The sequence below is a fragment of the Lytechinus variegatus genome, chromosome 16 (assembly GCF_018143015.1).
Source record: "Lytechinus variegatus isolate NC3 chromosome 16, Lvar_3.0, whole genome shotgun sequence".
NCBI classification, from domain to species: Eukaryota; Metazoa; Echinodermata; class Echinoidea; order Temnopleuroida; family Toxopneustidae; genus Lytechinus; species Lytechinus variegatus.
Window position 1 is genome coordinate 6,710,344 of NC_054755.1, and position 19,390 is coordinate 6,729,733.

Sequence of the window (19,390 nt, forward strand, 5' to 3'; positions counted from 1 at the left end):
ATGAAAATCTGGCAATAATAATTAATACAGTGAGCCTAAATTTGGTCCAAGAAGTGACGAAATCAAGAAATGAAACATTTTTTGTTCATCATGTCCTCTTGAAAAATAGGAAAAAGATTACGAAATGACGAGCGCAGAAAATTTTGAGCTTCGACAACGGAGCCTGTGTCTGGATCCGGAGGAAGATCTAATGTTAGATCTAAATCTTTGTAACTAATCTTTGTAAAATATTACATGAATATTAAGTCGCTACTGTAAATTGTCATTTAATTGTAATCATGGGCGGATCCAGGATTTTCCAAAAGGGTAGGCACATTTTCGTGAGGAAAAAATTGACATGTATACAAGACTTCACTTTCAAAGGGGGGGGGGGTGTAGGGGCACACTTCTGCATTTCTACATTACAATTTTTAATTTTGCTTCTCAAGGGGCCCCCCTTGTAATTTTTGGATTTTCCTGAATTTCCTGGAATTTTTTTTATTCTGGAACCTTTCCTGGAAAAAGTAAAAATTTCTTGAATTTCGGGAAGAGTGGAAGCACCCCATCCACTCTTTCTGTCTTGAGTCTATGCAACAATCATGTACAATGCACACTCAAAAATTGAGATCCATTCAGTTATTTGTTTTCATTCTAGACTTAGAAATCTTTTTTGTATTCACAAGAGTGCTCAAAAAACTTTTAATTTTGAGCATATTTTTGTGAGGCCCTCTGTGACTGATGCAGATCTTCATCTCCACAGACTCTCTTTTAATCTGTTTTTAATTAGAAAAAAAATATAAATTTCAAGAATTCAATTTAGTTTTGTGCCAAGGCATTTTTTTATGATGATGAATTCACTGTATAGTCAAAATTGACTGTTCCAAAATATCAAGTATTCATCCAGTCTGGATCAAGAGAAAATTGACACAGGTTACTAACTGCAGACAAGGTTATCACAACCTTGTGATTAAAGTGGTGTTAGCTTAGCACTGCATTTTTAAAAAGTGGTGTTAGACCACATGGATGTTTTTATATCACAACCTTGTAGTATTGGACAAGTGCCCCCATCATACCACTAGTTGTATGTCCGGACAGGTTGGGTATCTAGACCAAAAATTTCTTCGACTAGGCCAAGTAATTTGAAATGGTCTGGAATTAATATCAATTCTTTTTAGTTTTTCAAAGAAACTTTAAAGGCCTAATTTAGCATACATGTACATGTAGACCTCTACTCTGTTGTTATGTATGGTGTGATAAGTAATTACAAAAGCCAATGATAATACATGCTTAGTTGACAAGATATGGTAATCATTGATGCACCAAACTTATCTAAGTTAGATCTAAATGTATATTTTTTTCTCAATTTGATTGTGGACGATAAAATAGGCCCTAATTGCTGCCGATTGATCTGTTTTGGATGAGAGGAACTACTGGATAAGCCTGTAAGCTGTGTAAGTATGATTGTTTGATTTCCATCATGATAGTAATAAGATGTGATATTACATACATGTAGGGCTACATTGTGCAATCAATCTTTCTTGTTTCCTTGAAATCTTCTCCTTTAAATCTTGCATCATGTATCATTCCGCCTGTCTTCTGACCGCATTTTGTGCAATGTTGGATGAGTTCGACTCTCATGAAGTTCCAAATTTAAATTCAGAACTTTCATTGGTGGCAACAGCATAAAATGAGGGTCAATCTCTCACTCTCTACCTCTTGTTTCTTTTATTTCATATTTAGTATACATGTAACAATATCGTTGGATCATGCATTAATTTAGATAGTGGTAAAGAGGTTGTTTTATTAAGCAAATACATTTTAATGCCAATATGAACTTTATATGGCATTGGATGGGTGAGGAAGTGTCATGGCCGCAGGCACAGACCGAATGAAACTTGTTCTAAGTGTGGCTCCACGTAAAGACTAGCACATACAAAACTTGCTGTCTGAGCGAGGGCTTTCAGTACACAATGCATGAGTAGGACGACAAGAACACACTTGTCGAAACATCAAGATTGGGTGGTCCTTTTCAGGACCAACATTTGCCCAAAAAAGATATATGATGACCGTGAAACCTACTACACTATCTCAGATGTTTTTTGCTACACTATTCTTCTTCGCCATGGAAACTTCCAGAAGTTACAACATCTGAGATGGTGGAGATGGAAGATTTTTCGTCTAGAAGATGTGCAAAGTATTGGCAGTGCAGAAATGAAAGTAATATTTAAAAAAAAGGAAGCTACATGCAAACCAACTGGATTACTAAACTCATTTGTCCATGTACTGACACCATGAAAGCATTTAGGGTTATCACTGGTCAGTGATGTTCGAATATGCCTCGTGAGAATTGAACCCACCCAGTACACAACAAAGAGTTTATAGCCAAATTGGTACTAGGCTAGACAGGAATAACCATTTCTGGGGAATTATTTAACAATTTCTGACACTTTACTACGTGAGAGAAGCCAACGCAGTTCAGCAAAACAACCAAATACAGATACTAATGCTTTTGGTCTAGTAATGTACTACATGTAGGCCTACTTGGGTATTTCACTTTCCTTTGGAATAGTTTTACATCACGGTGGCAACTATAAGGATAACCCTGGCCTGTATCATATATGAAAATAAAATAAAGCATGTTGATCTCGAGAGCAGCGAGGTACATGTATGAAAGGCATTGAAGTGGTATAAAATCCAAAGAACACCATGGTATGTTTTTACAGGGCATAAATGAAAGGGTAGAAATATTAAGAACACTATGAAAAATTCTGTAGCAATAAGAATATAAGGGGAAACTAGCACTAGCCTTATTCTGGTGAAAACTGACAAGACCACTTATCCAAAGTAAAATTTTACGATATAAGTAACCTAACGTTCATCCTCATTTAGTAAACCTTGTAAGTTGTGCTGTGTGGTGATTGAAATGAATAAGTATTTATTTACTTTCTTTTTATGTTCTTTTGATCTAAACTGGATAAAGCACTTCATTATTTGGTACAGTCCTGGTTGCAAATTCATTTTATGCATTGGCCCCAAAATAAATTGAATTCTTGAAATTAATTTGTTCTTATCAAAAATAAGGTTAGTGGAATTGAATATCTGCATTCTGCACAACACTTATCTCACTTTCCATCAATTAATAGGCAATATATTTTTCATCTTCAAAATCTTCAAAATTTACAAGTTTGATACGAATTGTCAAAGTTGATTTTAATATCAAATGAATATAATTCCCAATTAAGGATACCAATGATCTTTCTCATAACATGTTTGCATACATCTTTTGCCTGTACATTTTGTCATGTTTATTTTATGCATACCAAATAGATCTAACCAAACAGATCTGTTAGATCTATTTGGTATTATTAATCGATCTAGACATCTAGTAACATTTTTTGCTGTTCTGTTTTGTTAATAATAATAATAATAATGGGGCCACATTGAAACCACCAATTTGATGATATGGGCCGCCCTGTGGCCTATTTAAATATCAGAAATAAAAAATAAATAAAATAAGGTTAAGACTTAAGGTCCCACTCAGTCAAAGTCAAACTAAAGACAAGCACAAAGATATGCTCAAATCATTAATGTTTTTGAGTGCTCTGGTAAAAAAAATCAAATTCAGCTAAATTAACAACGGCACAAAATCTACAATAAGAATTTAGGATATGAAACTAGTATTTATGGCACCACATGACATACCGGTACATCTCACCTCTCGCTCTCCAAATCCAAACGACCCGTGGGGGACCAGCAAAGCCTTACATCCAGCCCGACAGTTCCGGGGAAAATTAGTGCAGCGTCCCGCTCGCTACAGGAGCAGTGAGCATTTACGGCGTGCGACGAACTCGGTTGCCATTTTTCAAATCAACGATATTTCACGTATTTTGTTATAAAATCGTACAAATTTTATAAATTTAGGTGGTCGCTAATATTTTGATATGAATGTGCAGCGTTAAAATAAATTTCTAACGGCGATTTCCGATATAATTATAAAAAATGATTCAAAATTTTGCACGCATTTCCAATGGTAGCAGTCGACAAAAAGGCCCGGTTGGAACTATTCGAGATCCTTCAAATTTGACCTTTGACCCCTGTTGTCGCAACCTTGTTTATATAGGGCCTTGTTTTTTAGGACTGGTCGGCCTTGCGCCTCGGACGTCGATTACTGATGCAGAATGCAGGGGTCCGTTTCATAAACTCGTTATAAGCCTATATTTTTTATGCACTTAAGCAACTGAAATCATTCTATTTTTTATAATAGTAAACAGTTAGAATAAATAGTTATTTTCCAAAATTCTTTATGAAATGGGACGCAGGGAGTGGAACCAAGGAAATTCCGTGAGCGGGGCCGGAGGAGGGGCCCGGGGAGGACTACATTTTCACACATTAGTTTTAATGTTTTATCATATAGCATCTTCATTATATAATTTTTTTTTTTTTTTTTTTTTTTTTTTTTTAAAAAAACAAGTGCACACCTAGTTGCCAATAATGCATATAGCATTTTCATTTATTTGAAAGCAGGATAAAAGAGCATTGTAGATTAAATGCTTTGCTCACGGGCAGGTGCCGCAGCCGGGGATCGAACCCCGGACTTTCCATGTATAGCCAGGCGCCTTAGACCACTCGGCCAGGGCACCTCACCTATAACAACAGATGTAATCGATTAGTATCGAGGATCTCCACAAAATCGCATGATCATAGGAATCGACTATCACTGTGAGTCCAAATGATGATAATTTTATTTCGCACAAATACATTTAAATAAAGATTTTTAAAATAGTGAGGTGGAAATCTGTCTCAAAGGGTAGGGGGGACCATGAGCTAGAAACTTGACAAGGCAAAAAAAAAAGAAAGGTTATTATCCAAAATATAAGGTAACTTTTAACAAAAAAAATGACAAGCAAAAAAAAGGAGGAGTTCCCACAATACGTGTATTATTTCGATTGTGAATGATGTATTTTATTTTTCTCCATCATAAAAGACCAAAAACAGTAAGGGGACTGTTGCACCCACAAATGTATACACTTATACCTACAAATGTAAAAAAATTCCAGGTGTTCGAATTTTCAGGTCATTGCATATATATAAATAAAAAAATTGTGTTAGCATTCAAAAGATACAATTTTTTAGTTGATTAGGCATCATCCCGGGGGGGGGGCCACTTCCATTCACGAGTGGATACCATGCGCGACCATGGGGTCTCGAAAAGCACCCTAAACACGTAATTTCCATATTCTGAAAATGCACCCCTTAACAAGTATTGGCGTGTGAAACCCTACCCTTAACAAGTATTGGAAACAAAACGATACTCTTGGAAAATATTCCTTGAAATGAACCCCTAAACAAGTACAGGAATGTGTTATTGTTGGTCCTTTCGGTCGTCGGCTTTACCCTTTTTTGGTACGACCCCCCCCCCCCCCCACCTTCTACACCTCGCGCAAATCGGACTCTAAACACGAAGTGTTGGGGCAAAAAGGACATCCTTTATAAAACATTTTAATTTTGTTTTATCGTCCCCGCAAATTCGACCCTAAACACGTAATTTTCTTAGCGAAATAGATACCCTTTTTTCATTATTTTTGTGTTTTTGACACCCTTATCACGTTACGTACGTAACGTGCCCTATCGTGAAAAAGACATCCTTTTTACGTGTTTTTTTGGTCGCGCATGGTATCCACTCGTCAATGTAAGTGGCCCCCCCGGGGGCATCATTTTGCATGATGACAAATATTTTGTATATCAAACAAATTCAGCTCGCATAAGCTGTTTAAATACATCAAGTTGACGATAACAAAAAGCTATAAAATGTCCCGTTTCAGGTCAGCTTATGAAAAAAAGATGACAGGGATTGGTTTGAAAGTGGGTGGGGGACCATGCTCACAAATCTGATTGTAATATTTACATTTTTGTAAACTGGTTTGTTTAAAAAAAAGTTAGGTAGCGTAGCGTTGTTTTTGCTTAACTTTGGAATACTCCCTCTCCGAGGAGGCCTATAGACCCCCTCCCCCTTCCCGCAGGAAGAAAGGGGTGGCATATCCTCCCAGAAAGTCAGACAAGCCCTCCTCCCCCAAAAAAGAAGAAGAAGAAGAAGGAGGAGGAGGAGGATATAAACCATAATCAAATATAGAATGGCAAATAGCAAAACTTTTGGATCACTTATAAAATTTCGATAGCGCTTCGCGCTCGCATGACCTGTTAGATGCAGTCTAAGTCAATAGGTGACAAATTACAACCTTTTGAAACTTGATTATTGAAATGATAAAATTTGAAAATAAAATGAATAAAATTCATAAACAGAAATAATTTAACATTGAACGGGAACAATTAAGGAAACACAGAAAATCAAACAAATAATAATAGAGGAAATTCGAGAACTGACAAATAAAAATCAAGAATAAAGAAACCTTATAAAGATTAGGCCTAATTTAGGAGAAAAAAACCCAGATCAACAAAAATTAATGATATACATATAGGTCTATTTACTTAAGCAGGGCCGGATCCATGATTTCCAATACCATGACTACAGGGAGTTCTTGTTAGAAAAATATGACAAGCAATAAAAGCAGAAAAATTGGGGTTTTAATCCCGAATGAAGTTGATGTCACAAGAAATATACAATCTCCACTTCAAATATTCGCTTGGCTCTTAATTAAGGCCAGATCAGATGTGAGCGGGTGCAAGGCGTTTCGGATGTGCCCACCAGATCGATCTTCTACCTTTAAAAAAATAGAAGAAAGGAAAGAATGAAAAGGAACAATAAGAAAGCAAGTAAGAAAGAAAGAAAGAAAGAAAAAAAAATATATAGAAACAAATAATTTAGGCTAAGAAAACAGAAAGATATGCCTGATAATGGGAAAGAATGAAAGGAATAAAGAAGAAGAAAAATTTTAGAAATCAAATATTTCCTATGAGGAAAGAAAGAAAAAAAAGATAGAAAGAAAATGAAAGAAAGAAAGAAAATGAAAGAAGAAAAAAAGAAAGAAAAAAAGAAAGAAAGAAAGAAAGAAAGGAAAGAAAGAAAGAAAGAAAAAAAGGAAAGAAAAAAGGAAAGAAATAAAGAAGGAAAGAAAAGAATTAAGGAGAAGAAAAATAATGGAGAAGAAAAAATGATTGAGAAGAGTGAAAACATCATTTTGAAAATAGTTTCTTCATAATTTGTTACATTTTGAGTCACCGCTACTGGCCTTTTTTGGCAAGTGTTTGATGAATGGACAAAAAACCCCGATACCACTAATGTGTGTGTACGCGTATGGCCTATGGGTGGTGGTGCGGAAATCATTCTACCATACCATTCAGTTTCAATTTGGCAGCATCCCACTGAAAATGGCGGACGACAACGTCGATATCTCTCGAGCTATCCGCCAAATGCCTTCATCAAATCACATTAGGAGAGCTGTATTCTGGTAGGAACTGTGGATATTTAAGATCCGACAATATAGAAAACATTGTGAGGTACAAGTCTGGAAGCATACCAGCTACCAATGAGGAAATCTTGGGGATTAAACTAACGGTAAAGCATCCACGTCGAACATTTTGTGGGACCATTTTAGTGCTGGCAGCATTGGAAGCGCACAGGAGCAGCAGGACCATTATCGTGTTGTGCAAGCACTTGTTACGCTCATCCTCTGGCGTGCTGTTCTGGTAGTGTGGTGGTGTCCATTGCATTTGCTGCAAAGATAGAGAGACTACATGCAACTCAAACTGTTTTTAGTGTTCGAAATTTATAGAAGCGTGTATTATCCTTGCATGAAATAAACAAAGACAACCATCTATCCATAACTGTTAATCTTATTGAAGTTTGGATATTTTCTCTTTTTTTTCTCTGCAAGTGCATTTTATTGGAAGTTTTTAAATTTTGTTGAATTTCATTCAGTGGGTCACTGGCCAACTCCCGGCCAGAGGACACAGAGCGTAGATAACTGTATTTGGACAAGTGACGGGTGCAAGCTTAAGTCACAATTGACTTAGATATTCCTGTCCAAGTGTGCTGTCCATCAACTTCTTGGCCTTTGGATTTATTTTTGGATCATTATTCAAAAGACAAGCAATAGATAGACACTTTTGAACGGAGTGCTTCAAGATCTTGTGGCCTTTTCAGGGATGACGGATATTTCATACATTTTTCTGTAGCAAAACACCAAGACATCAAAATGAGTATTGCACATCAAGGGTTAACAAAGGTAGGTATAGATCTACAGTCTGCATGTCAACATGGTACAAATACGCATGTACATGCAAGTACGGTAGACGTCTGTAGATGTGAATATGAAGAATTTATTGTATAAAAAGATGGTTAATAATTTGTTATTTTTCCCCCTTTTTCAAGATTGTTAAACTTAACAGAAAAGTTAAAGTTGAAAAGGAAAAGAGAGGAAAATAAATGAGAGCAAAAGAAAATGGGAGATGAAAAAAGAGAGTGGGAAAAACAAATAATTTAAGAATTTATCCAAGCTAGGAAGACAACAAGATGGACCTTCAAACTTGACTGCCAAAACCATATAATTGGAACAATTTACCCATAAACGTTAAAAAACAAACATCCGTCCAAAACTTTCAAACAGCAATTATTGAAGCTTAAAGCACATCACACAGTGGCAACATGGCCTCTCGACGGTGCTGCTGTACAGCTGCGATGTCCACATGAGATACTGAGTAAAAAAAATATTCCAGGATGCTGTAGGCCCATATGTACATGTAGGTTTTAAAATATTAAAAAGAGGGCAGACCTTGGCAATTATTGAATGTGGTGTGTACTGAAAATTATGTTATTGCATTGTGCACATATCATACAAGTAGCTCATCTTTGTACTTACTTTTCCTGAAGTACATAAACATTAGTCATGCTTGCTGGATGAATAGTAGCTTGAAAACTTTATCAGTGGTTTGCCCCCCCAAAAAAAAAGAGAGAAAAGGTGACATTTTAGCATTTTTTTTTTCTTTCTGCATTTTTCCAGTACATCCGGTAATAAAGGTAATAAAGTAATTTTGAAAATGTTGATATGTTTCAATAGTCAAAACTTTCAGAACAAAATCATCCCCCATTCTATTTTTAATAGTATTAATCAGTTTGTTATCATTGTCACCAACCTTATTCTATTTATAAATACATGTAGAATCACCATTTACCATCATCATCCTCACCACCACCAGCACCACCAGTAGTACTACATGTACATAATGTACATGTAACCACCAATCCACCACCATCACCATCATCATCCTAATTTTCATGATCGTCATGATCATCATCATAGTAATATATTCATCATCATCGTCATCATCATCATCATCATCATCTTCATCATCATCATCATCATTTTCATCATCATCATCATCCTAAATTCATCTTCGTCATCACCATAAACAATTCAAATTCAAATCTTAATCGGGTGTGCTGGGCTTTAAACATGGCTGATGAAAGATTCAGATTCATGCCTGACATCCTGTGTGTATCCAGGCACTTGCCATAATACACACTGGACATCACACGCTAAAAGGCACTACATTTATTGTACAGTACATACATGTACAGGGGAGAAAATTACACAGGGGCTCTGGGCAATTCAACCCCCGAAATGCTCAAAAGCACCCTGGAAACAAAAAAAAAAGGAGCCCTCATTAATCCCCATTCATTGCAATGTTAAAGCTTGTCCAATGTTGCAGTAAATTGTGAAAAGAAGCTCCCAAATTATTTTTTTTTAATGTAGCCAAGTTGGGCCTTGCGGCATCCATGTCCTACACATTTATTTTGAGATTTTCCAGCAATTAGTGTAAAAATAAATCTAGTCCTATGCATTTGTTGACATATTAGGCCCGAGTCCTGTTTATATATTGAAAAAATACCACTTGCTGTAAAAGGGCACTTACAGTTGACCAGTAGGAATTGAAGACCCCCCCATACATTTCATTATAAAAAAGAAAATGGTGATAATTAATTAGGCAATAGGCATATAAAGTATAAATGTACAAAGTGTTATACATGTACATGTAGAATAAAAGTACACTACAGTACAGTATGCATAAAATGGTGGTGTTCGTATTAAAGAGGAACTACCACAAATATATGGTCTCTCTACTCTGTGATTGCAATTTCTAAAGGATTTTATCCCTTTTGTTGGTGTATACAGTGTACAATAATTGTACCTTTGTTAAAAGAATGCCAAGCATGAAGAATGTGCTAAATAGCAGCAATCCAGTGAACCATGCTGTAGATGACTACATGTAGATGTAATTCTTAAAATTGATAAAAATCACCCCTCCAAATAAGTAGTCATTGTCTTTAAAAAAGTACATACAGTACATATTAAAGTACATATTATTAAAAGCCTATTCTGTATGTACAGAATATACATTTACATGTAGGGCCTATCATACATGTATGGCCTATCATACATGTATGTAGTCTGCTGTGCAAACCCTTTACTCGAGACTCGAGCTAATGTACATGTAAGGGGTATGATTGCAAAAGCTTATAATGACTTGTACATGTATACATGTACTATGCACCAGCATATTAAATTCGTGGTTAAATTTATATACAGTACATTGTAAATTGTTTCTGTATTTATATATCAATTCATTTTTAGGAAGTGTAGCGCTGCATTACATGTATATGCGCAATTTTTGGAGAATCACAACAGACTGTCATCACAGATCACTAATATTAATAACCTCTGAAGGCCTGTGTGCTAGTCTTTGTGTGAAGACCCACTTGATCAGATTCAATCAGGGTCTGTGCCTATAGACTACGCCTTGTGCATACACACATGTATGTACCTACATGTACATGTAGTCTGCAGGAACAGACCTTTAGTAATACAGAGTCAGAACTTGTGATACTAGATTTAAAACTCATGTGTACTTGTACAGTATTGGGGCTCCTATCTGATACGGACAGTGCAGGGGCGCGTTCTTTTTATTTGGCAACCAGTCAATTTGACTATTTTCACAGTTTGCTGTGTAGTATAGTCTTCACTAGTCTCTGGACATGGCATAATTGAAATAATTAAAACAAAACTGTCAGATTCTTGCAGATAAATATTGTACATGAACCTCTGCAATATCATTTTCATAGTGCATGGTGGCCTACATGTACATACACTGTACATACATGTACATGTACCTGTACATTGTTTTGTACATTGTAATGTACAATGTATTTTTGTTCCCCCTTCCCCTTTTCAAAAAAGAATAAAAATATATTTCACATAATAAAAAAAGATCAGTCAATTCTGCTTGTTAGTGACAGACACTTGTAGTCAATAATCACCGTAAGAAAAAATCCCCAATACAAAATTCAACTCTATGTTTGTAATTTGTTTATTTATTGGCAGTCTGACCTTTCTTTTGACATGAACTAGAATGTAGCCTACATGTACAAGACAACAAGAGTAATGTCTGGGTAGAATAAAGTTTTGTTGTTTTATCAGATGAGGGCTGTCTGATCTTTTTGATTGCCTAGTGGTCATTTAATGACACTCATGGGGCGTTAACAGGTCCTGTTAAGCTACTGAACCTATAAACTAGTCTCGTTTGAGACATTTGCAATATTTCACATTTTGAAGGCTGAAGCACAAATAATGTAGGCCTAAAAGGAAAGGTTATTGGGAAGGAAGTGTTAGATATGTATTTTTGTAGTACTTTTAGTAGGAAGCACAAAATATTGAAATATTGAAAAAATATTGAAATCTTACATGTATTTTTCTCACAGCTGCACCCTAAAGGAGCCGCTGTACAGTATAATTTTTAATATCATTATTTTTCAACAAATTTATTAAGGGGTCAGTCAGAGACAAACCAGTGGATTCATTTATTCCCAATTAAGCAATTTATATCTAGGCCTCTGCAAGATGATGATTTTGAAAATGAAAATATGACTGCCGGTTTTCACTAAAAAAATTTTCATGACTTATCAAAATTATTTTGATAGTCCATAGGGTGCCCAATTGATCAAAATGAAACTGCATATTTTTTCTAAACATGTAAAACCCATCCTTACATGTACCGTACCTACATGTACTGTATTGAGCTAACATTTTTTCAAAGGATGTACTGTACAGTATGTGTAGTTTTTTTATATCCAGTCACTACAATAAAGATGTGTACAGGGAAGTTATAAAAATAAAACGCAACACCGAGAGAGAGAAAAAATAAAATATACAGTGTACCGGTATGTACATGTGTGTTTGTGAGACAAGAATGTTCGATGATACTCAACATGCTGTAAATGCCTGGCCTGTGCCTCCCCCCCCCTTTGAGAGCCATAAATATTTGTTGGGGGAATATGACTTGCATACCCAAGTGAGAACCTTGATTTTCTTGTTTTTTATTCATTTTCTTCTTATCATTTATTTTTTTTTTTGTGGGAGGGAGTGAAGAACTTTTGGGGGGCATGTCTATTTTCTTCTGAACAAAATGCCCCCCCCCCCTTTCGGAAAATCCTGGATCCACCCCAGTGTAAATAATATAGTGGCTTTGAAACTTGTCAGCTTATATAGAAATGGGGGGGGGAGGGTGAAGCTGTGAAAATGCATGTACAGGTCGATGTTATGTATTTGAAAATACTGTATGGAGCACTACCTTGTTTATTTCATTCATTCTTTTTTTTTTTTGAAGTTCGATCCATTCAATTCAATGGTCTTACAATAATCAGTGGTTGGAATGTCATATCGGTGTTAGAGACGAGTTGGCATACAAATTCATCACGACTATTTTACGCTGTATATTTGTGTAGTGATAATGACAAGCTAAATAGTGCCAGCCCAGGTTCCCTCCTAAGTCCAAAGTCCAAGTCTATAGTACAAGCACCCAACAGCGAATAGTCTCAATTTATAGACCATAGGATACCCCGCCCCCAAAACAAGCAAACAAACAGGTTCATATTAGAAAGTTATATACATGTACTGTACACGTACAGTGATTAGACTACACATCAAATGACATGAACACATTTTAAAAGGACAAGTCCACCCCAACAAAAACTTGATTTAAATAAAAAGAGAAAAAATCAACAAGCATAACACTAAAAATTTCATCAAAATCGGATGTAAAATAAGAAAGTTATGGCATTTTAAAGTTTTGCTTATTTTCAACAAAAAAGTTATCTGAACGAGCCAGTTATATCCAAATGAGAGAGTTGATGACATCACTCACTCACTATTTCTTTTGTATTTTATTATATGAAATATGAAATATTTTTATTTTCTCCTCATTGTCATGTGAAATTAAGTTTCATTCCTCCCTGAACACGTGGTTTCCATTGTTTTAACATTTTGTGCTTCAGGCAAGGAGGTCTTAATCGTCAAATTCGTAAAAATTGAAATATTGTATAATTCAAACAATAAAAAACAAAAGAAATAGTGAGTGAGTGACATCATTGACTCTCTCATATGGATGTAACTGGCTCATTCATATAGATATATTGTTGAAAATTTAAAAATTTGAAATGTCATAACTTTCTTATTTTACATCCAATTTTCATGAAATTTTCAGCATTGTGCTTGTCTGATTTTTCTCTGCAGATTCAAATCAACATTTTTCTGAGGTGGACTTGACCTTTAATGGTCAGACAAATGTACATGTTTAGGCTGTTTTCTCAGGAAAGAAAACGGCCTACACCTGTACATGTACATTCTGTATTATCCGGTAAATGATTCCATGGACTTTAAAGGTAAATGCCAGTTGTATGAGTACGTACAGAATCCAATGAAATGACCACCAAACATACATGTATGTATGTGCCAAAGGATTCTGGAAGAAATTTGTGTAATTGCTGAGAAATCAGCAAATAAGCACAAGATTCGGGTCAAGCGTAGGGCCCGACATTCAAAGCAATAATTATACACTGTCCCACGTGCGCTTATCTGTGTTGGTGGTCTTCAGTGTGAACATTACATGTATTCATCGTAGATTTCAAGATTTCACAAAGTTCAGTTTATGTATTACTGTAGTACCAGATCTAGATCCTCGATGATATACTGACAATTAAGCCTTGTTTTACAGACTTTCTCATGAAATCAGTGTTTACTGCAACTACTGGCATAAATTGTCTTTAATACTGTATTCAACAAAGTCCATGATGATACTGACTGAAGTACATGTACTTCATGTACAATTAAACATGTCTTGAACAACAGTGTATACATGTAGGCTTTTAAGGTCTACCATGTCCTTCATGTACAGTATACCATACATTACATTTACAGATAGTATGTATGTCAGTTTTTTTTTCAATTTCGGGGCCTGCTTTAAATGTTTGATGGGTCTCGTTCATGTATGCATAAAAATATATGGTGATTCTACATACAGTACATGTACGTGTATGTAGTCAGTGAGTGGATATAATGAAGTTTGACTGTCTACCAGATTTAGACACTATACTAATTAGACATTGTTTAAAATAGTTTGCTTGTTATCAGTATAAGGTGATTGTTGTATGGCCTGCCTGCACTGTATTTCTGGCCTAGACAAACAAAACAATGCATTTCTGCCAGTAATCCCAGATAAAACATCTACATGTACAAAGAAGGGCCGTCTGCACCAGCCCTAGTTTTCAAATTAACGTGCTATTTCTGATTTGGCAAATTATCCCAATCTGAACAATCTCAAGATCATTTGTAATGGATACGCAATTATTGCGCTAGTTCGCAGGATTAATCTTTTGAGATTGCAATCCCAAGTCAACTTGAGATAATTTGCAAAATAGCGCGCTACAGTGTATTTTAAGAATTATCCCAATAATTCGCAGATGCAGACGCACTCGTGATTATTCTCAGCGTCAGACCATACATGTATACAAGTTGCATGTATATGTAAATGCATTGATGCCTTGCTCCCGGGCCTCACTCGAGCAGGTTCAGACCAGGGAACTCCCTGCTTAGACCATTGCATTACCCAAAGCCAGGTATAATTTTTTATATATTTTTTTTATTTTCGGGGGCTACTTCTCACAACGTACTGCCTCAATCTGTAACAGTGGATAAGCTCTAACCAAGGAGTTAGTGCTGGTACATGTAACTCCTTTGCTCTAACATTTCAATGAATAGGGATTTCCAAAGCTTCTTTTTGTAGTTTCCAGAGCTCTCTTGAGCATTACGGGAGCTTAATTGACCCCCTTTGTAATTTTTTTTTCTGCCCAAAGCCGGTGAAGTTGATTGCCTTGGCCCTTGGGTGCCCTCCTTACTGCCTTGCTGCTTTTGTACATTGTCTGACAATGATTCTACAGAGATTTTTCAAAAATTGCCCTGCCCGGCCTACATGTATAAAGGGCTGGATGGAGTTCTAGGGCCCGTTTCTTTAAAGGTCTTGCAACTGTTGTAACTTTGCCATTATGGCAACTACTATGGTAACCTTGATTCTGATTGGCTGCTGAGCCCTGTTACCATGGTAGTTGCCATTATGGCAAAGTTACAACAGTTGCAAGTCCTAATATGAAACGGGCCCCTGGTCTGTACATTCTGAGTGTTTCATTGGCCATAAAGATGTTTTGTGCCCTATTGATGTTATCCCCAAATTTGTGCTGTAATTGATAGAAAAGTGGCCCTCCCTTTTGAAAGAGAGTTTAAATTTAAAGTTGTGCACTTTGAAGTTGATTCTATGAATCAATATTTTGTTGCCAAGTAAGTTTTTCCCAAAAATTTTAATCAGATTTTCTATACAATATGTCAGGAAAAAACTTTTAAAGAGAAATTCCAGTAGTTGCAGGAAACACTGATTTCATGAGAAAGTCTGTAAAACCAGGCTTAATTGTCAGTATATCATCGAGGATCTAGATCTGGTACAGTTACATAAACTGAACTTTGTGAAAATCTTGAAATCTACGCTGAAAAACGTTCACACTGAAGATCCCCAACACAGATAGGCACACATGGGACAGTGTATTATTATTGCTGGAATAAAGACCCGACGGAAGTGACCGAATCCGCGCTTATTTTGCTTATTTCTCAGCAATTACACAATTTCTCGCAGAATCCTTTGGCACATATTTTTTATTCAGTAGGTGGTTTCAGACCGCCTCGAAGTTCGCCATTTCCAGGTATTCTCTGATCGGGAAATTTACCCCGATCAGAAAATACCAGGTATTTTGGTAATGTGAAAGCAAACTACGCGTAATCTCCCCGAAAGAAAATACCCGCTAAATAGTAGGTACTTGGCGAAATTACGAGAAGTTTCGTGGGGATTTTTCCAAGGTCGCAGGTATTTTGGCGATGTGAAAGCAAATTACGGGAACTTTTATCCCAGCGTGTCGTTGGGCGCGGCGGCGTGGGTGGCTGCTGGGCTAGAGATTTTGAATCTCCCGCCTTGCCTGCTTATCAGACCACACTGCGCATGCTCGTAACTTCGGGAACTTATCCCGAAGGATGTGTTTCGGGGCGGTGTGAATGCAGGAATAATTAACGGGTATTTTTTAGCCTTAAAAAGTTCTCGTAATTTAACGGGGATTCTTGTGATCGAGGCGGTTTGAAACCGCCTATACAGACACTTGGGTGGTCATTATATTAGATTCTGTAAAAAGTCATTTTGAGATCGTTACCAAAACTGGAATTTATCTTAAATATTCCAGTCATTCACAACAGTTCAATTTTCAGTCATTCGTAAGATCATGCACAACTTTACTAATTTTGAGCTGATACTATTCGCAGTCATGTCATTTGGAAAAGTTGTTTTGTTGATACTTTTGTACTGCTGCTAATATTTGGATAAGCTTCACAAATTATCCATGTACATGTATTTTGCATCTCATATTGTAGACTTGTAGTGCTCCTTTACCCCTCAACGGGTACATGAAAAAAGCACTATTAAGGTTGCAGAGAAAACTTTGGAGGCAAAAAAGGGCAGATGAACAATATTCGATTTGTATACCATGCCTGGTGGTCTGTTTTTGACAATTTTCTCTTTAGAAAAGAAGAAATGAAGAATTGTTAACTCACCTTGAAGAAGCCTTTGACGGCTGTTTGTGAATCTTGACTTGTTATTAACCCATGTTTACTGCACTTTATGTAATATCTGTTGATCGGTAATATGGGAAGCCTGCAATTAGGAACTTGTCTCCTTCCCCTGGCTGTGGAATTCACAAACACTTCCATTACCCTCTCGGGTTCATCGTCAGGTTCCCCTTATTTCTTTCTCCAAGGCCTACAGGCAAAGACAGATTTCTTCAAGTTCATGCTGTAAAATAATGTATCCTGTTTTTCACAGCTCGAGTTCTTGTGCAAGTCGTCAGGATTTGTTTTGAAACAAGTCCGTGTTCGGGTTCGGCCCGTCTCTTGCGAAGGTTGTTTCCGAAGTGTGTGGAAGGTAACTACATGGACTTGTATCTCCCAGGATCAATTTGTGTCATGTTGGGGAAAGTTCAGGTAGCCTTCACCTGTCATGAACTGTGTGAGAGGGGGCAGGAGGGGGCCGACTGGCTGGCTGCCGGAGATAATGACAAAAGCTATTGGGAGGGGGACACGCGCAAACCGATCCTGACTTACATTAGTCACCGTCACACAACCGCTTGAGAAGTAGGATAGTGTTGGTTAAACTAATGAGGAACTCAACCGAGGGAGTAGCAATTTTATGTTAATGAGGAGGGTATATGGGAATCGTGAACAAGCTGGGGGATCAACTTTTTTTTGTGAGAGATCATCGTGCTAATAGTTCAGTTTGTTCGGACCTGCACTCTATTAAAAGCCAGGAATAGTTTTGCTCTTCTGCTCGGCTGAATGATTCGCTGTTGATTATCTGACAGATTTATCCAGTGTGTGCATTCTGCACAATTCTTGGCTTTTACCAACTTGGCCAGGGAATAAATTCCACTGTGTTTGTGCATATGCTTTGGAAAGACACTTGTAACAAGCCGGGGATTGTGATTTGCAGTGGGCAGAAAGGATTTGAAAAGGAATAATTTGTGAAAAGAGTGATTGTTGGGGCATTGGTTTCTGTGCAAACCTTCGGTTGTTGAAGACTGGGATTTGGTTTTTAAGTCCTCCTTTTCAACAAGTTTGCTTGGAAGTACTAGAGGAGAGAGGGATTTCCTCATCGTTCTGCCCTACATGTAGATAAAACAGCCTTCTCCCAGCTCTGCATAAAGTTTAGAAGCTTCTTATTGGGTGTAACCTGGCATATTCATTCTTGGTGTCGGTTTATGCTATAGTTGTGGAATTCTGATTATTGTACTGTTTGAAAGTCATGAGAATGAGCTGAGGATATTTCTTCTTGTGCAGTTGTCACTCTGATTCTCTTACACAAGGAATTTACTGGGATTTAATATTCTCTGGATATAAAGCACACCATTGATTGTTTTATGAGTGTTCAAGTAAAACATCAACATGTCTGCAGCTCACTGCATGAATTAATTTTACTACTGTATTACTGTAGGCAATCTGTAATTATTCACCTCCTGTACTACCCATGTACAATTTGTATGTCTTTGATCATTGGATTTCACCGGTTCACAAGTTGAGATTTGAGAATATATAAGATGCCAAACTCTTGACAGTGTTTCCTTAGACCCTACTTTTGGAGTTTGCTTCTCGGTTGTTGTCCAACTTGGGAATTTCGATGCACAAGCGTTACAGCGCCCTCTGTTGTTCAGTGGGCATTGATTCTCTGCGGATCAAGGAGAATGAGAAACCATCCAATACGTTGCCATGGGATCGCAATGGCCATTCAAAACCAAGGCAACAGGTTCGTCTAGCAAGTTAACTAAAGAAAAAACAAGTTAAATTGTAAACTAGATTTTAATTCGTCATGAGGACGAATTAGGTGGTCTGTCATGAATTTTCATTCAGTGTCGGCTAATGTTGTATGAAATGAATTACTTAGATATGATTGATAATCTTGATCATAGACATCATTGGACTAAATTTAGACCATTCCTATATGTGATTATTAATGTGGGGATGACAATCGTGATGAGTATAATGATGGTGGTGATAATACAATACGGTAAATATGAAATGAAGTTTGAAGCACGTAAAACGCCTTAAAAACTCCTCAAAAATTTCAGACGATTTTTACCAAAATTGACATTCTAAAATTGTGCAACGAAAGGCGCCTTAATCTTAATTTCCACAGCAGCTAATTTTTAATCAACAGTTTTATGTTTTTTTGTGCAAAATCTTTTTAAAAACCCTTTGTACTGTTAGCACTTTTTTTCAAGATTTCAAGCAAGAATTTTTACAATTTTAGTGGGTATAAATTTCACAGAATACATGAAAATTCATAGGTGATACTTTTTTAAAACTAAAATATGTTTAAAACTTTTGTTCAAAATTTCTTCTAAATTTCTATCATTTTAATTAGAAATTTCTGAATCACAATGCTTCAGTTTCCCAGCATTCACTTAAAAACTGATCAGCGATGTTTTCTATGAAAGAATGACGTAGAATTTTGTTGTAAAAGTTTGCACAATTCTGAAAATTTC

General features: G+C 36.5%; 1 protein-coding gene across 2 annotated transcripts in view; it reads left to right on the forward strand.

Moving 5' to 3' along the window:
• Window positions 1-7,274: 7,274 nt before the first annotated feature.
• The window catches only part of LOC121429619 (serine/threonine-protein kinase 25-like), a 54,825-nt gene continuing 42,709 nt past the window's right edge, over window positions 7,275-19,390 (forward strand). The window contains exon 1 of one of the 2 annotated variants that reach the window (XM_041626747.1): window positions 7,275-8,162. In XM_041626747.1, the coding sequence (XP_041482681.1) occupies window positions 8,133-8,162 (30 nt within the window). In that variant the 5' untranslated portion in view covers window positions 7,275-8,132. Of the gene's footprint in view, window positions 8,163-17,983; window positions 18,652-19,390 lie in introns of those variants that run through there. The other variant, XM_041626746.1, reaches the window with a different exon arrangement.